General features: G+C 33.4%; 3 protein-coding genes across 3 annotated transcripts in view; 2 read left to right on the forward strand and 1 right to left on the reverse strand.

Moving 5' to 3' along the window:
- LOC100369761 (serine-protein kinase ATM-like) overlaps nt 1-12878 on the reverse strand; it is an 83497-nt gene that overhangs the window by 56557 nt on the left and 14062 nt on the right. Inside the window, exons 11-16 of the mRNA XM_085505233.1 lie at nt 4701-4808; nt 3840-3971; nt 2743-2871; nt 1752-1940; nt 507-795; nt 146-271 (exon numbers count right to left, since the gene is read on the reverse strand). Of these exons, the coding sequence (XP_085361359.1) occupies nt 146-271; nt 507-795; nt 1752-1940; nt 2743-2871; nt 3840-3971; nt 4701-4808 (973 nt within the window). The remainder of the gene's footprint in view (nt 1-145; nt 272-506; nt 796-1751; nt 1941-2742; nt 2872-3839; nt 3972-4700; nt 4809-12878) is intronic.
- LOC144349935 (complement C1q-like protein 2) lies at nt 9085-9628 on the forward strand. Its single transcript, XM_078008275.1, has one exon. The coding sequence runs from the start codon at nt 9085-9087 to the stop codon at nt 9562-9564; it is 480 nt and encodes a 159-aa protein (XP_077864401.1). The 3' UTR covers nt 9565-9628.
- Nucleotides 10845-12671, forward strand: LOC144349936 (uncharacterized). The gene is made up of 2 exons (XM_078008276.1): nt 10845-10933; nt 11958-12671. Exon 2 carries the CDS (start codon nt 11962-11964, stop codon nt 12436-12438), a length of 477 nt encoding a protein of 158 aa, XP_077864402.1. The 5' UTR covers nt 10845-10933; nt 11958-11961; the 3' UTR covers nt 12439-12671.

Genomic DNA, 12878 nt, shown 5'->3' on the forward strand with positions numbered 1-12878 from the left:
GCATCATATGATGATATATCATGGTTATATGCTGCCAATCATGTACATTTCAAATGGTGATACTATTGTAGGTACAATTGTAGCTTTGAAGTTAAGTTACTCTTAGACTGTACTGTATGTATGTTTAAGAATTATGGGAACTCACTTTTATTTGACCGAATAACTTAGAATGATGCAAATCATCTTTGGTTATAGCTTGGTATCCTAGCAACCATGACATCACCTTGGTGATAACAGCACAGTGATGAACCATATTCTCAACGTGCACAACCTGAAATTTAAGACAGACTACAGATGTTAATAGCTCTTCCAGAATCTATATTGTCAACAATTTAACAATACACTTTTGAGGACTAAAATGTAAAGTGTTGATTTCAAGGTGCATTATCACTTTGTATTATATGCAGAACACCTCCCACCTGATTATTAGGATCACCATGTAAAATGATAAAATTAGTTGCTATGGCAACCAATTCTGAATTCAGTGACTTTTCAAGACAACTCACCTCAGTGGATGTAATCTCCAATAATCTATCAGCCGTTGCGTCAAGCATTCGTATCAATGACTTTAATACAACATTTAGTGTACTGTTCTGTCTTCTATTATCCTGGAATGATTCCTTCCCATGTTGATTCCCCTCTATCAGATCAAAACTAGACTTCATGTAAATGTCCTCAGTCGCTTGTAAAACTTTATTTTGGCAGTGTTCAAGCTGTGGTTTCCATGGTGATATTGTACTAGTACATCGCTGAGTCAGGATAGCAAGTACTTCAGATATAACAGTGACAGAAGGTCTACAAAAGAAAAGAATATTTGAAATCAATAGCTTTGGTAATGACTTGGAGTGGTAAAATAGGTGTTACGAAAATTATAAAAATGTATAGCGCCCTCTATGAACTTCAAGTACATTGCCTTTGTTTTTTTGATAAACATAGTATTTGGTTACATACAGAACAAGCAGCAAATACTCTAACACCTGTCACAGCATGCTGTTAATATTGCCGTATCAACACAAGTATCAGTGTTTTACCTTATTATGAAAAGTTCTAATAAAAAACGAAAATGCAATTTTTCAGAGATGGCTGACTAATAAATAAGGGAAGAACATTTTGAAAAGTATTGATGTCATGCTGGTAATTATTTTTCCCAAAAACTGCATTCCAGTGTGTTGTAATTTAGTTTCACTGATGAGTCACAAGCAATCATGCAACATGCATGGCCCACATATAAAACAGTCCCATCATTCATTGTACCAGTGTGCCGTCTAACAGGACTGATTTGGAGTCCCCAAAAATCAAGTTGAGTCAACTTGTTGCCTGCTTGGGCAAGAAAAAAATAAAACTGTATGTGAGTGTATAGATGACTTTAGGCAAAAACAAAATATTGTGACTCCCGATTTCCTCCATATTTAGTTATTTTGTTACCGGTAATAAAATATGAATTTCATTTTACCAAATTACAAATTCCATAACTACCGTAGTAGGGAATAAACCCCTCTTGATAAATGACTTGTTGTAAAATTTGGAGGGGGGGGGCTTATACTCGAGCAGGGGTTTATACTTGAACAACTACGGTATAGTAAGATGTTTTTCAAGCTTACTATTATTAATGTATGAACTTTTGTTGTATTAATAACATGTCAGTGAAATAGCACAACAAGTTACATTGCAGCACCTCTTTTGGCCATGGTGTGTCATACACCATAGAGGGCACAATGTACCGTACACTGTCTGTATGTCAGATTGCATACCTGTCAACTGTTTTATGTTGCTTCTCAGACACATCACCATTCTCTTCATTTGGCAGTATCCAATTTAGTAAAATATGTCTTAAGGGGAAATTCCTAGTGACGATTCCCATGGCAATGGTAGCATTTGGTTCCAGGTTCTCTGGAATTTGGCAGTGTTTGAGAAGTATGGAAAGGCACTGTACAGCACTCCTTCAGAGTAAATAATGACAAACATGGTAAGTAGAGAAACATATGTGTATAAGCATTTTGCAAAACACAGTCCCAGTTGTGTACTTAAAGACCATATAAAGCATATATGTAGAATTCTCATAAAGTAAATAATTGTAGAATAGTTTTTGGTGTGTCACATAGAATATAACAGCAGAGTAAAAACCTGTATATCATGATGATACACATGTTATGCATGTGAGAATGAATGATATCACGTTATATCTCAAAACAACACACATTTAAGGATAACTTAACTAGTCTAGCTCATAGTGAACATTTTTACATCACTATTTTATAGTTCAAGAATTGTACATATGCAAAAAGCATTTGATGATGCAGTAGTTGAGTGACCTGATGAATAAATCAAGACGGTAATCATGAGTAGGCTTTACAAATGAATAGTGAAGCGCATCAACCTCCAGTAATAGTTATTCTTTCCACCATGTTTGAAGAAAATCAAACCACACATGACCATGCTCTGCTTCTGGACATGTCAAACAGACCTGAGTTTAGCATTTTGTTACAACAAAAATGGCCACCAGTCGGCCATCTATGACTGAATCTAAAAATCACTACATGTGCATATGTATCAGATAAAGTATGTGTGAGGATTGAAGAGAATTGATTGATTAAAATTGTGCAAGAAATGTTCAATTATCTAGCTAGATGGCTTCAAGGCAATCACCTTCATGGCCTTTGTCAATTTCAAACCATGGCCAAATAACACTAAAATTCTGACATCAAAATTTTATGAAATTTAAAAAAAAATGAAGATACTTACTGTGTGGGTTGACAAGTGCCATGTGCCAGTAATTTCCAAATTTCTTTGTCAGCGGTTACCAACTGTGTTTCAATAAGAACACACAGTAAATGGAATCCATGTTTTTCAGCATGGTGTAGACTGGCAACCCTGAGACAGAATATAGAAAACGAACGATATGAAATGAAGAAGACCCTTTTGAAATCATACAAAATACTTTGAGATTGAAGTCAAGTTCCAAATGATATATGCCAGTCAATGCATTGAATATTATACAGCGCATGAAAGATGAAACAGACACAGCAATACAACACACATCAGATAAATTTGAATACAGTACAGTTGCTGTATCTGTTCAGTCCCTCTTCTTTGTAAACAGAAATTTGTTAGTATAAATAAAATTAATATACTGTATTCAAAGTTTTATTTTTACATTTCATTTTTAATGAAGCTTTCTGAGAGTCAATAATGCAAGTTAATACTGTTGACAGCACGTGATTGCTGACTGTGTGCCTTTAATGCAAACATACATGACATCAATATGTCACCAACGGGAATTTAAGTTTGGCGTTAATTACTAAATACAATACTATCAAGCCATTCTCTTCATTTGCATAAATATTTATAAAAGCTTGTTCGATTCATTCTATTAAAGTGCTTGTTTTTTTCTCTTTGTTTCTTTTATTATTTTTTCAACTATTACTGAAGCTTTTGTGGAATGCGCAGGTATTTCTAAGTGCACATACAAGGTCAAATCAGCCAAAAAAGTGCAAAATGATGTCATTTGTCATCAACCAATAGAAATCTTTCATTTCAGTTCAAATTTTGAAATTTATAAATCTTTATAAAAATAAAGGGAAAATACATTAAAAAAACCCACAACAAACCCACAACAAAACCACAACAAACCCACAACAAACCCACAACAAACCCACAACAAAACCACAACAAACCCACAACAAAACCACAACAAACCCACAACAAAACCACAACAAACCCACAACAAACCCACAACAAAACCACAACAAAACCACAACAAACCCACAACAAAAACACAACAAACCCACAACAAACCCGTTGTTGTGGGGTTTTTTTTTATATACTTTCAAACTCCATACCTGAGTGTACTACTCCATACTTTCATCCATAGAGGGTGACATGACTCTGTTATAAACAAAGTTTGGATTTTGTTACTCTGACAATAAGCAAGAGCACTGAGGCAGTCCAGAAGCCAGCCAGTTGTATTGTTTCTGAAAAGAAATAAATATAATTAAGTTTTGAAATGAGGTCAATCAAGTATCTAACTTTCGTGAGATTTGTTTTTTCTCACGATAACGAGCAGGGTGACACACTCGAGCAGCAATTGAAATCTGTTGTCAACACAATACTCCTTGAAAAAGTAATGCCAGCAAACTTAGATTCATTAACATATTATGTTGTTATGCAAATTGACCAATACTGTATGCAATTTTTCTGGGGAGAACACTGCAAAACCATCTCATTGCATCGTTTATCAAGTAAATTATTATTCACCTTCACTACAATAAATCCTATCACATATTGTTGTTCAAATTACCGTAACACAACTAATCTAATATTCGTAATGTTTGATACACTTCACACTAAACTTTGCCGACAATACAACTTTAAGAATCGAAAAACTTATAATAAATTCATAGCTGAACCACGCGAAATTGTCTCCCACAAAATTGAAGCGACTGTAGTTTACATTGTGATAATTAATGAGTAATTTACACTTATTTTAGTTTATTGAGAGGAATTACTATTTGCTATATAAATGACTTGACCCAAATGGCGTTTGGTTCACAACCAGCAATCGCAATATTGTCATTTGTCAAAATTATTGATTGAAACAACGCAGTTTTGGAATTCATCGTGCAGCATACGAGTTATTTAAATTGAATTAGTGGCAACTGTAAGAAGTATGCAAATTAGGTGATTAATATTCATAAAATTACCTTTTTGTTTCAGTAAGAAGTTGATGTAAAGTGATAAGAAATGGTTGTATCTCTTCAGAAGGCAGCCCAGTTGGGTGTTGGCTTAGCAGAGCATACAGTAACTGCAACCTACAAATCAATAAATCCAAATTTCTGAAGAGGAACACAGAATTAATTTCACTTCTGATCAATACAGCTAGGAATTGGAGTGAATTATATACATGTATTTATAAAGGCGAAGAAAATGCCTTTGTTTTTTCAATTATTACTTCTTCACATTCCTAGTTAATTTTGGACTAAACAGACAAGATTTCCTGTTGGCTACGGATCAGGATCAAAATCATTGAAAAAAATATTTAAAAAAACTGATGCAAGCTCATTTTGCGAAAAATGATAAAAAATGACTTTGGCACTAAAAAAATAACATATTGCCTGCAAGTTTCTCTGTAAAGGTCTTGTAAACCATTTATCCAGTACTAGACCAGAATTAATTTACTACAGTCCAGTTTTTGTCTCTTGTTATAATTTTGCCACATCTTATTGGTTGAATGTGATCTCCAGGTCTCCTGTATGCACTCCGAATGAAATAAAAATACCAAATTTTTTATATCAGTCATCGTGGTTCTCCATTATGGAGACTCAGGATCGTTTGTTAACCAAAACGTGTTTCCTGTCAGTAAATTTGTCACTGAGAAATGTTTTTTTATTTTCTAAGACACCTTGAATCAAGTGTATTTTAAAATAAAATAAAATAAAATGAAATAAAATGAAATAAAATAAAATAAAATAAAATAAAATAAAATAAAATAAAATAAAATAAAATAAAATAAAATAAAACAAAACAAAACAAAACAAAACAAAACAAAACAAAACAAAACAAAACAAAACAAAATAAAATAAAATATTTTTTCAGAGTGCCAAATTTCATTGAGAAAATTTGCATGTGTGCAAGCGAGACATCACATAATTTTGGAAAAAAATAAGTTAAGCTATACAGCAAACAAACACACAATTGGTAAATATGTGTACACCATATCTTGATCAGCATGCCACTGTTGTCTAAGTCTACAATCCGAGTGACCCCTTCAAATGCTGAGAGTAAAATGAAAGAACTGAGGCAAGTGAAGAGGAACAGTTCAACAATCATCTTCCTCACAAGTCATTATTTTTCTTAACACATACATTAATTTCATTGGAATCAGAAAACGATATATTGATAAATATTTTAAACTGCAACTTTAGCAGACTTTAGTGGTAAAATAATGTGATGTGGGTTTAATGTTGAATTCCAACCAAAAAAGTATCATCATTAACTTTGAGCCTTTTCAATATTAATTCAACCTTTTTTATAATGAACCTGGATATTTTTTTCATTATTTTTTCAAAAATTACTATGGAGGTATTATTTATAGGAAATTATGATCATTTGTTGTAAAATTAACTAATGAATAATAACTGTAGAAAAATACAAACTAAAATTAAGGTAGAAGAAGTTATGCGAGTCAAAGAAATAATATATAACTATTACCAATATTAAACAGTTTTACCAACTTTATTTCACTTTTGTTTCAAATTATTTAAATTTGTTCTTTGAAGTGAATTGTTGTTACAAACAACAGAATTTTTTTTTCGCTATTTCTTGCAAAATAAATTCTGATATGTTTTGTATCATTATTATCAAACTTTTTGTGAGAAATAAAAAGAGAAGATGTGGAAATTGACATATTCGTATGATATAATACTACAGCCTTAAGTTAAATTGTTTATCATTTACCGAGTAATCTTATCGAAATGGATATTTGAAATAAATAAATAATCTGTCAGTTACATCTGTTTATCAACAACGTGTAATTTTCAATTCTCACAACTCCATAGCACATGGTCATTTCGAGCAGAAACACTTCACTGTAAACGTGCAGAAAACTTTAATGATCAAAACAGGATACAAATTACAGGCGTAGTAAGTACAAATTAATATTTTTTTTTTTTTCTATTTTTTTAGGAGGGGGCACACAAGTTGGGTATAGTCAACCTTGATAATGGATTTTAATTTCACCACCTCAAAGTACAGTTTGTAACATCTCTTTTGAATGTAGAAAAGAGCAGGATATAATGCTATAAATAAAAAAAGTATAAAGATCATTTTTATAAACAATTTTTAATTATATAATTACACTTTGAAAAGAAACAAGATTTATAAACATAAATCTATTTAAATACATTCTCACTACAAATTACACAATACTTATTTTCTAATGGAGTTTCTTCACAGCACAAACTATTGGAATCATGCACACGTGTGAGTACTTCGGTGACACATTTTATAGCTACACCCAAAATAGTCCATCATTTATTACGTAACTGTGACACATGACACCATTCTGTTAACATCCACACATTTTCATAAAATCTCCATGCACTTTTTGACCTTTCATAAGTACAATACACTACAATTTACTCCAGAAAAACATTTTTCTTGGTACATTTCTACATTCTTGCATACTAATGAGGGATTCAGACACATTCCAAGCTGAACAATTTTCTTGGACTAACAACAAAGCTGGTCAATCCTTTCCCAGCAACTAGGAATATACTTATAACAGTAGAAAATGCACAAGTTGTTAAATTTTTTCAAAAAAACCATGAGAAGACTCCAGTCTAAAATGATGTTTTTGATTTTACCTACAGCAACTTGTCAGAGAAAATACAGTAATTTATACATAAAAATGTATGAATTATGTAACGCATTAAAATATTCACCCCGAAAAGTTTTTTTTCGTCCTTGTGTTCACAACTATTTTAACAACAAGTAGCCCCCATGGAATAAATAAACCAACATTCTGCCAACTGAACCACTCAATATTAAACAGAATACTCTATGTATGAGACAGTGGATGCAATATTCTAATTGTAACTCACGGTATGAACTAAACATCAGTGTTACTGAAACATTGTGATTTTTGGCATTCAATCCACGGGGATGGGGTTTGGAAAAGATGTAAGGTTTAAAGACAGGGTTTGGGTTTTAGATTTTAATCCATATCCTACAGCTGGCAACCCAAAACTTTTACGTTGTCTTGACCAGATAAGGGTTAATGCTTCCTCTACGCCTTTGCTAATCATCAATGGCAAATTTTTAGATTTTTAGAATACAATAAATTCTGTTTCTTTCTATTTTATTCTCAGCAAAAGTCTGTAATGTATAATACATCAATCCAAGTCTCGGTATTATGATAATGTTGCACCAATGACCAGAAAAACCCAAATTACAAGTTTATATTACTATTATTTATCAAGGAGCACACACAGCCAATTAGTTGGACAATTTATTTATCGTTGTAGTCAACTGATTTTTCTGTTGAGGCGTCAAAAGTTTTCAGAATATCCAGAATAGACTGGATATTTGTTCACAACAAGTGCATTTTTTGTTTTGTTTTGTGGAATAACTTTTATCAGTCATATCAATAATTTCTACAACTCAACTAAACCAGTGATAACCAGTGATAACCAGATAAATAGCTTTCCACACTTTGATTAATAGTGGTAATGTACTTCAGCATTGCAGCAAGAAAAAGTTAAAATTTGAAAATATAATACCATGGCAAAAAGAAAGCAGAAGAAATCTGAAAACGCAGACGTGAAAACAAGTACCGAGGTTAATGCTAAACCAGGTAAGAAATACACAGTAGGTGACCAACCAATGAGTAATAGCAATACATACTGTCTGCATTTTTTTGGCTTGAAAGACACTTTCTGATTGGTCAGACTCTGATCATAGTCACCAACCAATCAATGATGGCCATGTATCTCAGTGTGATGAAAGAAACTTTGTGAGTGGTCCCAATCATATACAATTAAAGGTGCATTGGAAGATGAACCAATCAGTGGAAATGCACCATTAAAACAAAGGGAGCAAGTTTAGAAAGTCTGAAATCTTATGTTTTATATTTCTCTGCCATGGACATTGAAAAGATCCTGTGCTTCATTTGAATAATAATGAAATAATTTTTTTGGATTTTATGATTTTTACTCTGGAATGTGTCATGGTTTACAGATTAAAAAAAAACAACTAATTATTCCGTAATACACGTACCTACTTTGAAATGTAAAATAAGATCTGTTAACTTTATTGTTTTCAAGAAAAAGTCGAAAATTTAAAGTTGACACTGACAAATGCTGGGCAATGAATCAGTAATAGTCAACAGCAGAGTTAAAAATTATATCATTTATTTTCCCTTCAGTTAATCTAAATTTACCCTGCATTGAATGGAATGGTGTTTCATGTATAGAACTACTAGTAATATTTCCTTATACTTTATTTACAGCAACTCGCACTGTGATCCAATCATATACCTGTACTCTTATATACGGTATAATCCTTGCCGTTTTGGTCACAGCCGCATTGATGACATTTACGGTACGTGCCGAGAAAGGAACATGCGACAGCCAGTGTTCAAAATACTCCGCACCAATCCAGAAACAATCAGCATTTAACGTTGGATTATTCAGCCACCGACAAGCAGAACCTAGAAAAAGCTTACCTATACTCTACGACTATGTCTACCTAAACATCGGCAATAACTACAACAACGAAACCGGTGAATTCGTCTGTGAACACAGTGGAATTTACGTGTTTAATCTGAACATACTTAAAAGCAGAGTGTGTGATAGTACAACTGTATCTATCTCTAAGAATACTGTATCTGAAAGTTCAGCATACGCTTATGGGAACGAAGGAAACTTCGCGAGTGCAAGTGCAACAACAGTTATCCACTTAGATAAAGGCGATACTGTTTTAACACTAATTAATAGCTCTGGGTGTCTCTTTGGTAGTAATGTTGGGTATACTAATTTTAACGGCTTTCTGCTTTACCCTGATGACTAAAATCATGTTACGAGTTAAGAGTTGGCAGCAACAATAAAGTAGAAATTGGAATCTATTGTATAAACATTTATTTAAATACGTCAAAAACAGAATTGAGTCACCTGCCTTGATTTTAAACAAGTGTTTTTCCAGAGTTGAACTTTTGAACCAGTCTGACACAAAATAGTTATGGTTTTGGCATAAATATATCTATATACATTTGATATATGGTTACCTACTTTTTATTTGATAGAATGTCACATACAATACTTTTTTCTGATCTGGGTTTTGTGAACGATAGTAAATACATTATTTGTTAAATTTACATAAAAATTCAAACATGCGCCGTGTTGTGACCATGGTGTGCAATTTTTGTATATTTGGTCACTCTTCTATTGTGGTAAAGCGTCAAGTGTGAATATAAAACAGCAAAGAATTTTTTATCCTCAAAGTGCTGCAAAACCTGAATCAACTTCACTTCAGTGATAACCCTTTGATGTACATATACATCCTTTGTCAATATGGTACTGGGTGATAAATAACCCTCCACGTGTGTAGATATATATTCATTCTGATAGAGTTCTTTTCATTTTAAAAACCAGTTCTTGAAAACCTGCTCAAATTTAGCCATAAGATAATACATTTCTAATTTGGTGTAATAACAACATATAATAAACTGAAAATATTGGTTACCCCCCTGTATAAAAAAGGATGACATTTTTCACCAACTAAAATAAATCGACACAGACACGAAAAATTCCCAATTGGCGGAAAGCCTAAAATAAATCACAAATTTAGTGCAACTGTGTTATTACAATTACCAGTACAGTGGTAGAAGGTATGAAATCATGTAATTGAATATGTTGAATTACAAATAGTTTTCAGCATGAGTTGAAGAAGCCACGTATACCAACAGATACCCTTTAGGTGTGGTCTGATAACAATCTATTACAACATACATCAAGAATTCATGGCAACATAGATGAGATATTTAGTTTACTAGATTTGTTTTCCAAGTGATGATGTTTCATCAGATAATTTTTAAAACTTGTTCAGAATGTTTGAAACTTTGTTAAAATACTAATTATTTACTAACGATATATTCAATGCCATTATTGTTATTTTTAACTCAGCCCCCAAAATATAGTTATAAATATTATCGGTATTTAAATGGACTAGAATTTTCATTCAATATCTTTTTGGTCACATACTCTTATCTTGTGAAACAATGCATAATTTTAGAGTGGCCCATGTGACCTAAATGATGATGAACTACTAGAGATAATTTCTAACAAACCATCATACACAGCCAAACACTCATAAACACACCTCATCACGACAAGTTATTGACAGAGTTTTAAAAAGTTATAAAGAGCAGCAACAAACACAGGCGAGTAATTTATTCCTTTGAAGATTTTCAGTTTTGAAGTACAGCTGACAATGCATTCCATTTTTGCTGTACTTCACATGACAAGTATACAACTATTTTAAGTTATACCTTGTCACAACTGCACACAACAGAATAAGCTAATGATTGATCTCTGGTAGCATAGTGGTTGTCGTATCAGACTCATGATTAATAGACCCAAGTTCAAATCCAACCTTAGGCTGAACATCAAAAGGGTCGACTCCTACCCTGGGTGAGTGTGCCACAGACTCAATGGGAAGGCCAATTCCACTGGCCGAGATTCATTCACTAATGAATGCGACTTTGGGGAACTTTGGTTAAGGTTCGTAGGTGCTTGTGTTCGACCAGACCTTGCTGACGCCAGGATAGCGCATTAAATTGCCATTTGATAGAGAGTTTAATGGCCGCACAGCCCTGTCATGTAGTCCCAAAACATGAATATGACTTCTGTGGCAAAAACACACTATATGTCAGCACTTGCAACTTGCACATACAAAAAAAAGTCAGGAGAGACAACAACAACAACAACAAATTTTGATTATATTGATATCCTATAGTGAAGTGATTCTGTACATTTCTCAGACTAATATGATAATTTGAGTTAGAAATTGTACGTGTATTTGACCCAAGTGCATATTCCTGAGTAGTAAAACACCATCCATTGACAGATAATAGTTAAATAGTAACTTGGAAATCTCACTACTACAACTTTTATGATCTCTTATATATATCAGTAGATACCATTATTTGCACCAATAAAAAGCTGTTTATCTCCGTGGTAAATAGTAATCAACAAGTACGAACTGTTATATTTATCGTTAAGCAATTAAACTTCACTCGGCATAGATCATATCAGGATTTCAAAATAGAGTATTGAAAACTGCGATATTATTCATGGTAAACCATGAGATTTTGCACAGAAGCATAACATACATGTACACGAACAGTGTAAGCAAGCATACACAAACAGGTATAATCAAGTTCTGATGCTGTCTTTTTTTTTCAGAGTCATGACCAAGATCAATGTCATGAGACTGATTGCCATAATTGCCATGGTAACTATCCAATGTCAATCGAAACCAAGTCAACCATCTCATGAAGATAATGGTGAGAGGCGGCGTTACCTAGGTGACAGTCATCACCATGAGAATGATAAAGGCTATAATGAGAAGCGCTACCTGAGTGATGATCATCGTCATATAAATTTATGGTCAGAAAAGAAAAAGACGCAAATAGGGCTGACCAGACGCAAAGAAAAACCACCACAAGATGACCAGATTGAAAAGGATAAAAAAAAGTGCTGTGGTCTTTTAGCAAAGCTGATGCCAAAAGAAGAGATACTGGATTTGACTGATGAAAAACTACAACGATCGTTGGCAGTTCAGAAGGTGTACAACAATGTACAGCTACCAATACAGGATTCTACACATCATGATACTCCATCCACTGCAAATAAAGCATGGCCTGCTCTTCCAATCAGCGGCTGAAAAACACTGACACCGAAAAAAATGACTGCCATTCTCACTGCCAAAATACTATCTACAATTACTTTTGATTTTTATCAGAACTGTTTTTCTTTTAGATTAGCATAAACCTATTTTTAGACAGTTGTGTTTCTACTAACACATCATTAGCTGAAATCAACTGTGCATAGCCGTAATGACTAAAAAGAAATAAAAACAATGTCAGCATGCAATTTGATGGCCATGCAATAGATGAACTGTATTGTTTTTTGTGTGCATATCTCATAGCTGAGGGGGGAGGGGGGTGATAGCACTAGAGAAAACACTTACCGTACTCGACCGCGTTAGCGCCCAGGGGCCTCTGCTCAGAAAATCACGATTTTTTAGGGGTGGGCGCTTACCCGAGCACCCCCTCGAAAAAGAGTGCAAATGAAAAATTTGATTCATCAAGTGACAGATTACGT

This window comes from Saccoglossus kowalevskii, chromosome 11 (genome assembly GCF_978046115.1).
Source record: "Saccoglossus kowalevskii chromosome 11, keSacKowa6.1, whole genome shotgun sequence".
NCBI classification, from domain to species: Eukaryota; Metazoa; Hemichordata; class Enteropneusta; family Harrimaniidae; genus Saccoglossus; species Saccoglossus kowalevskii.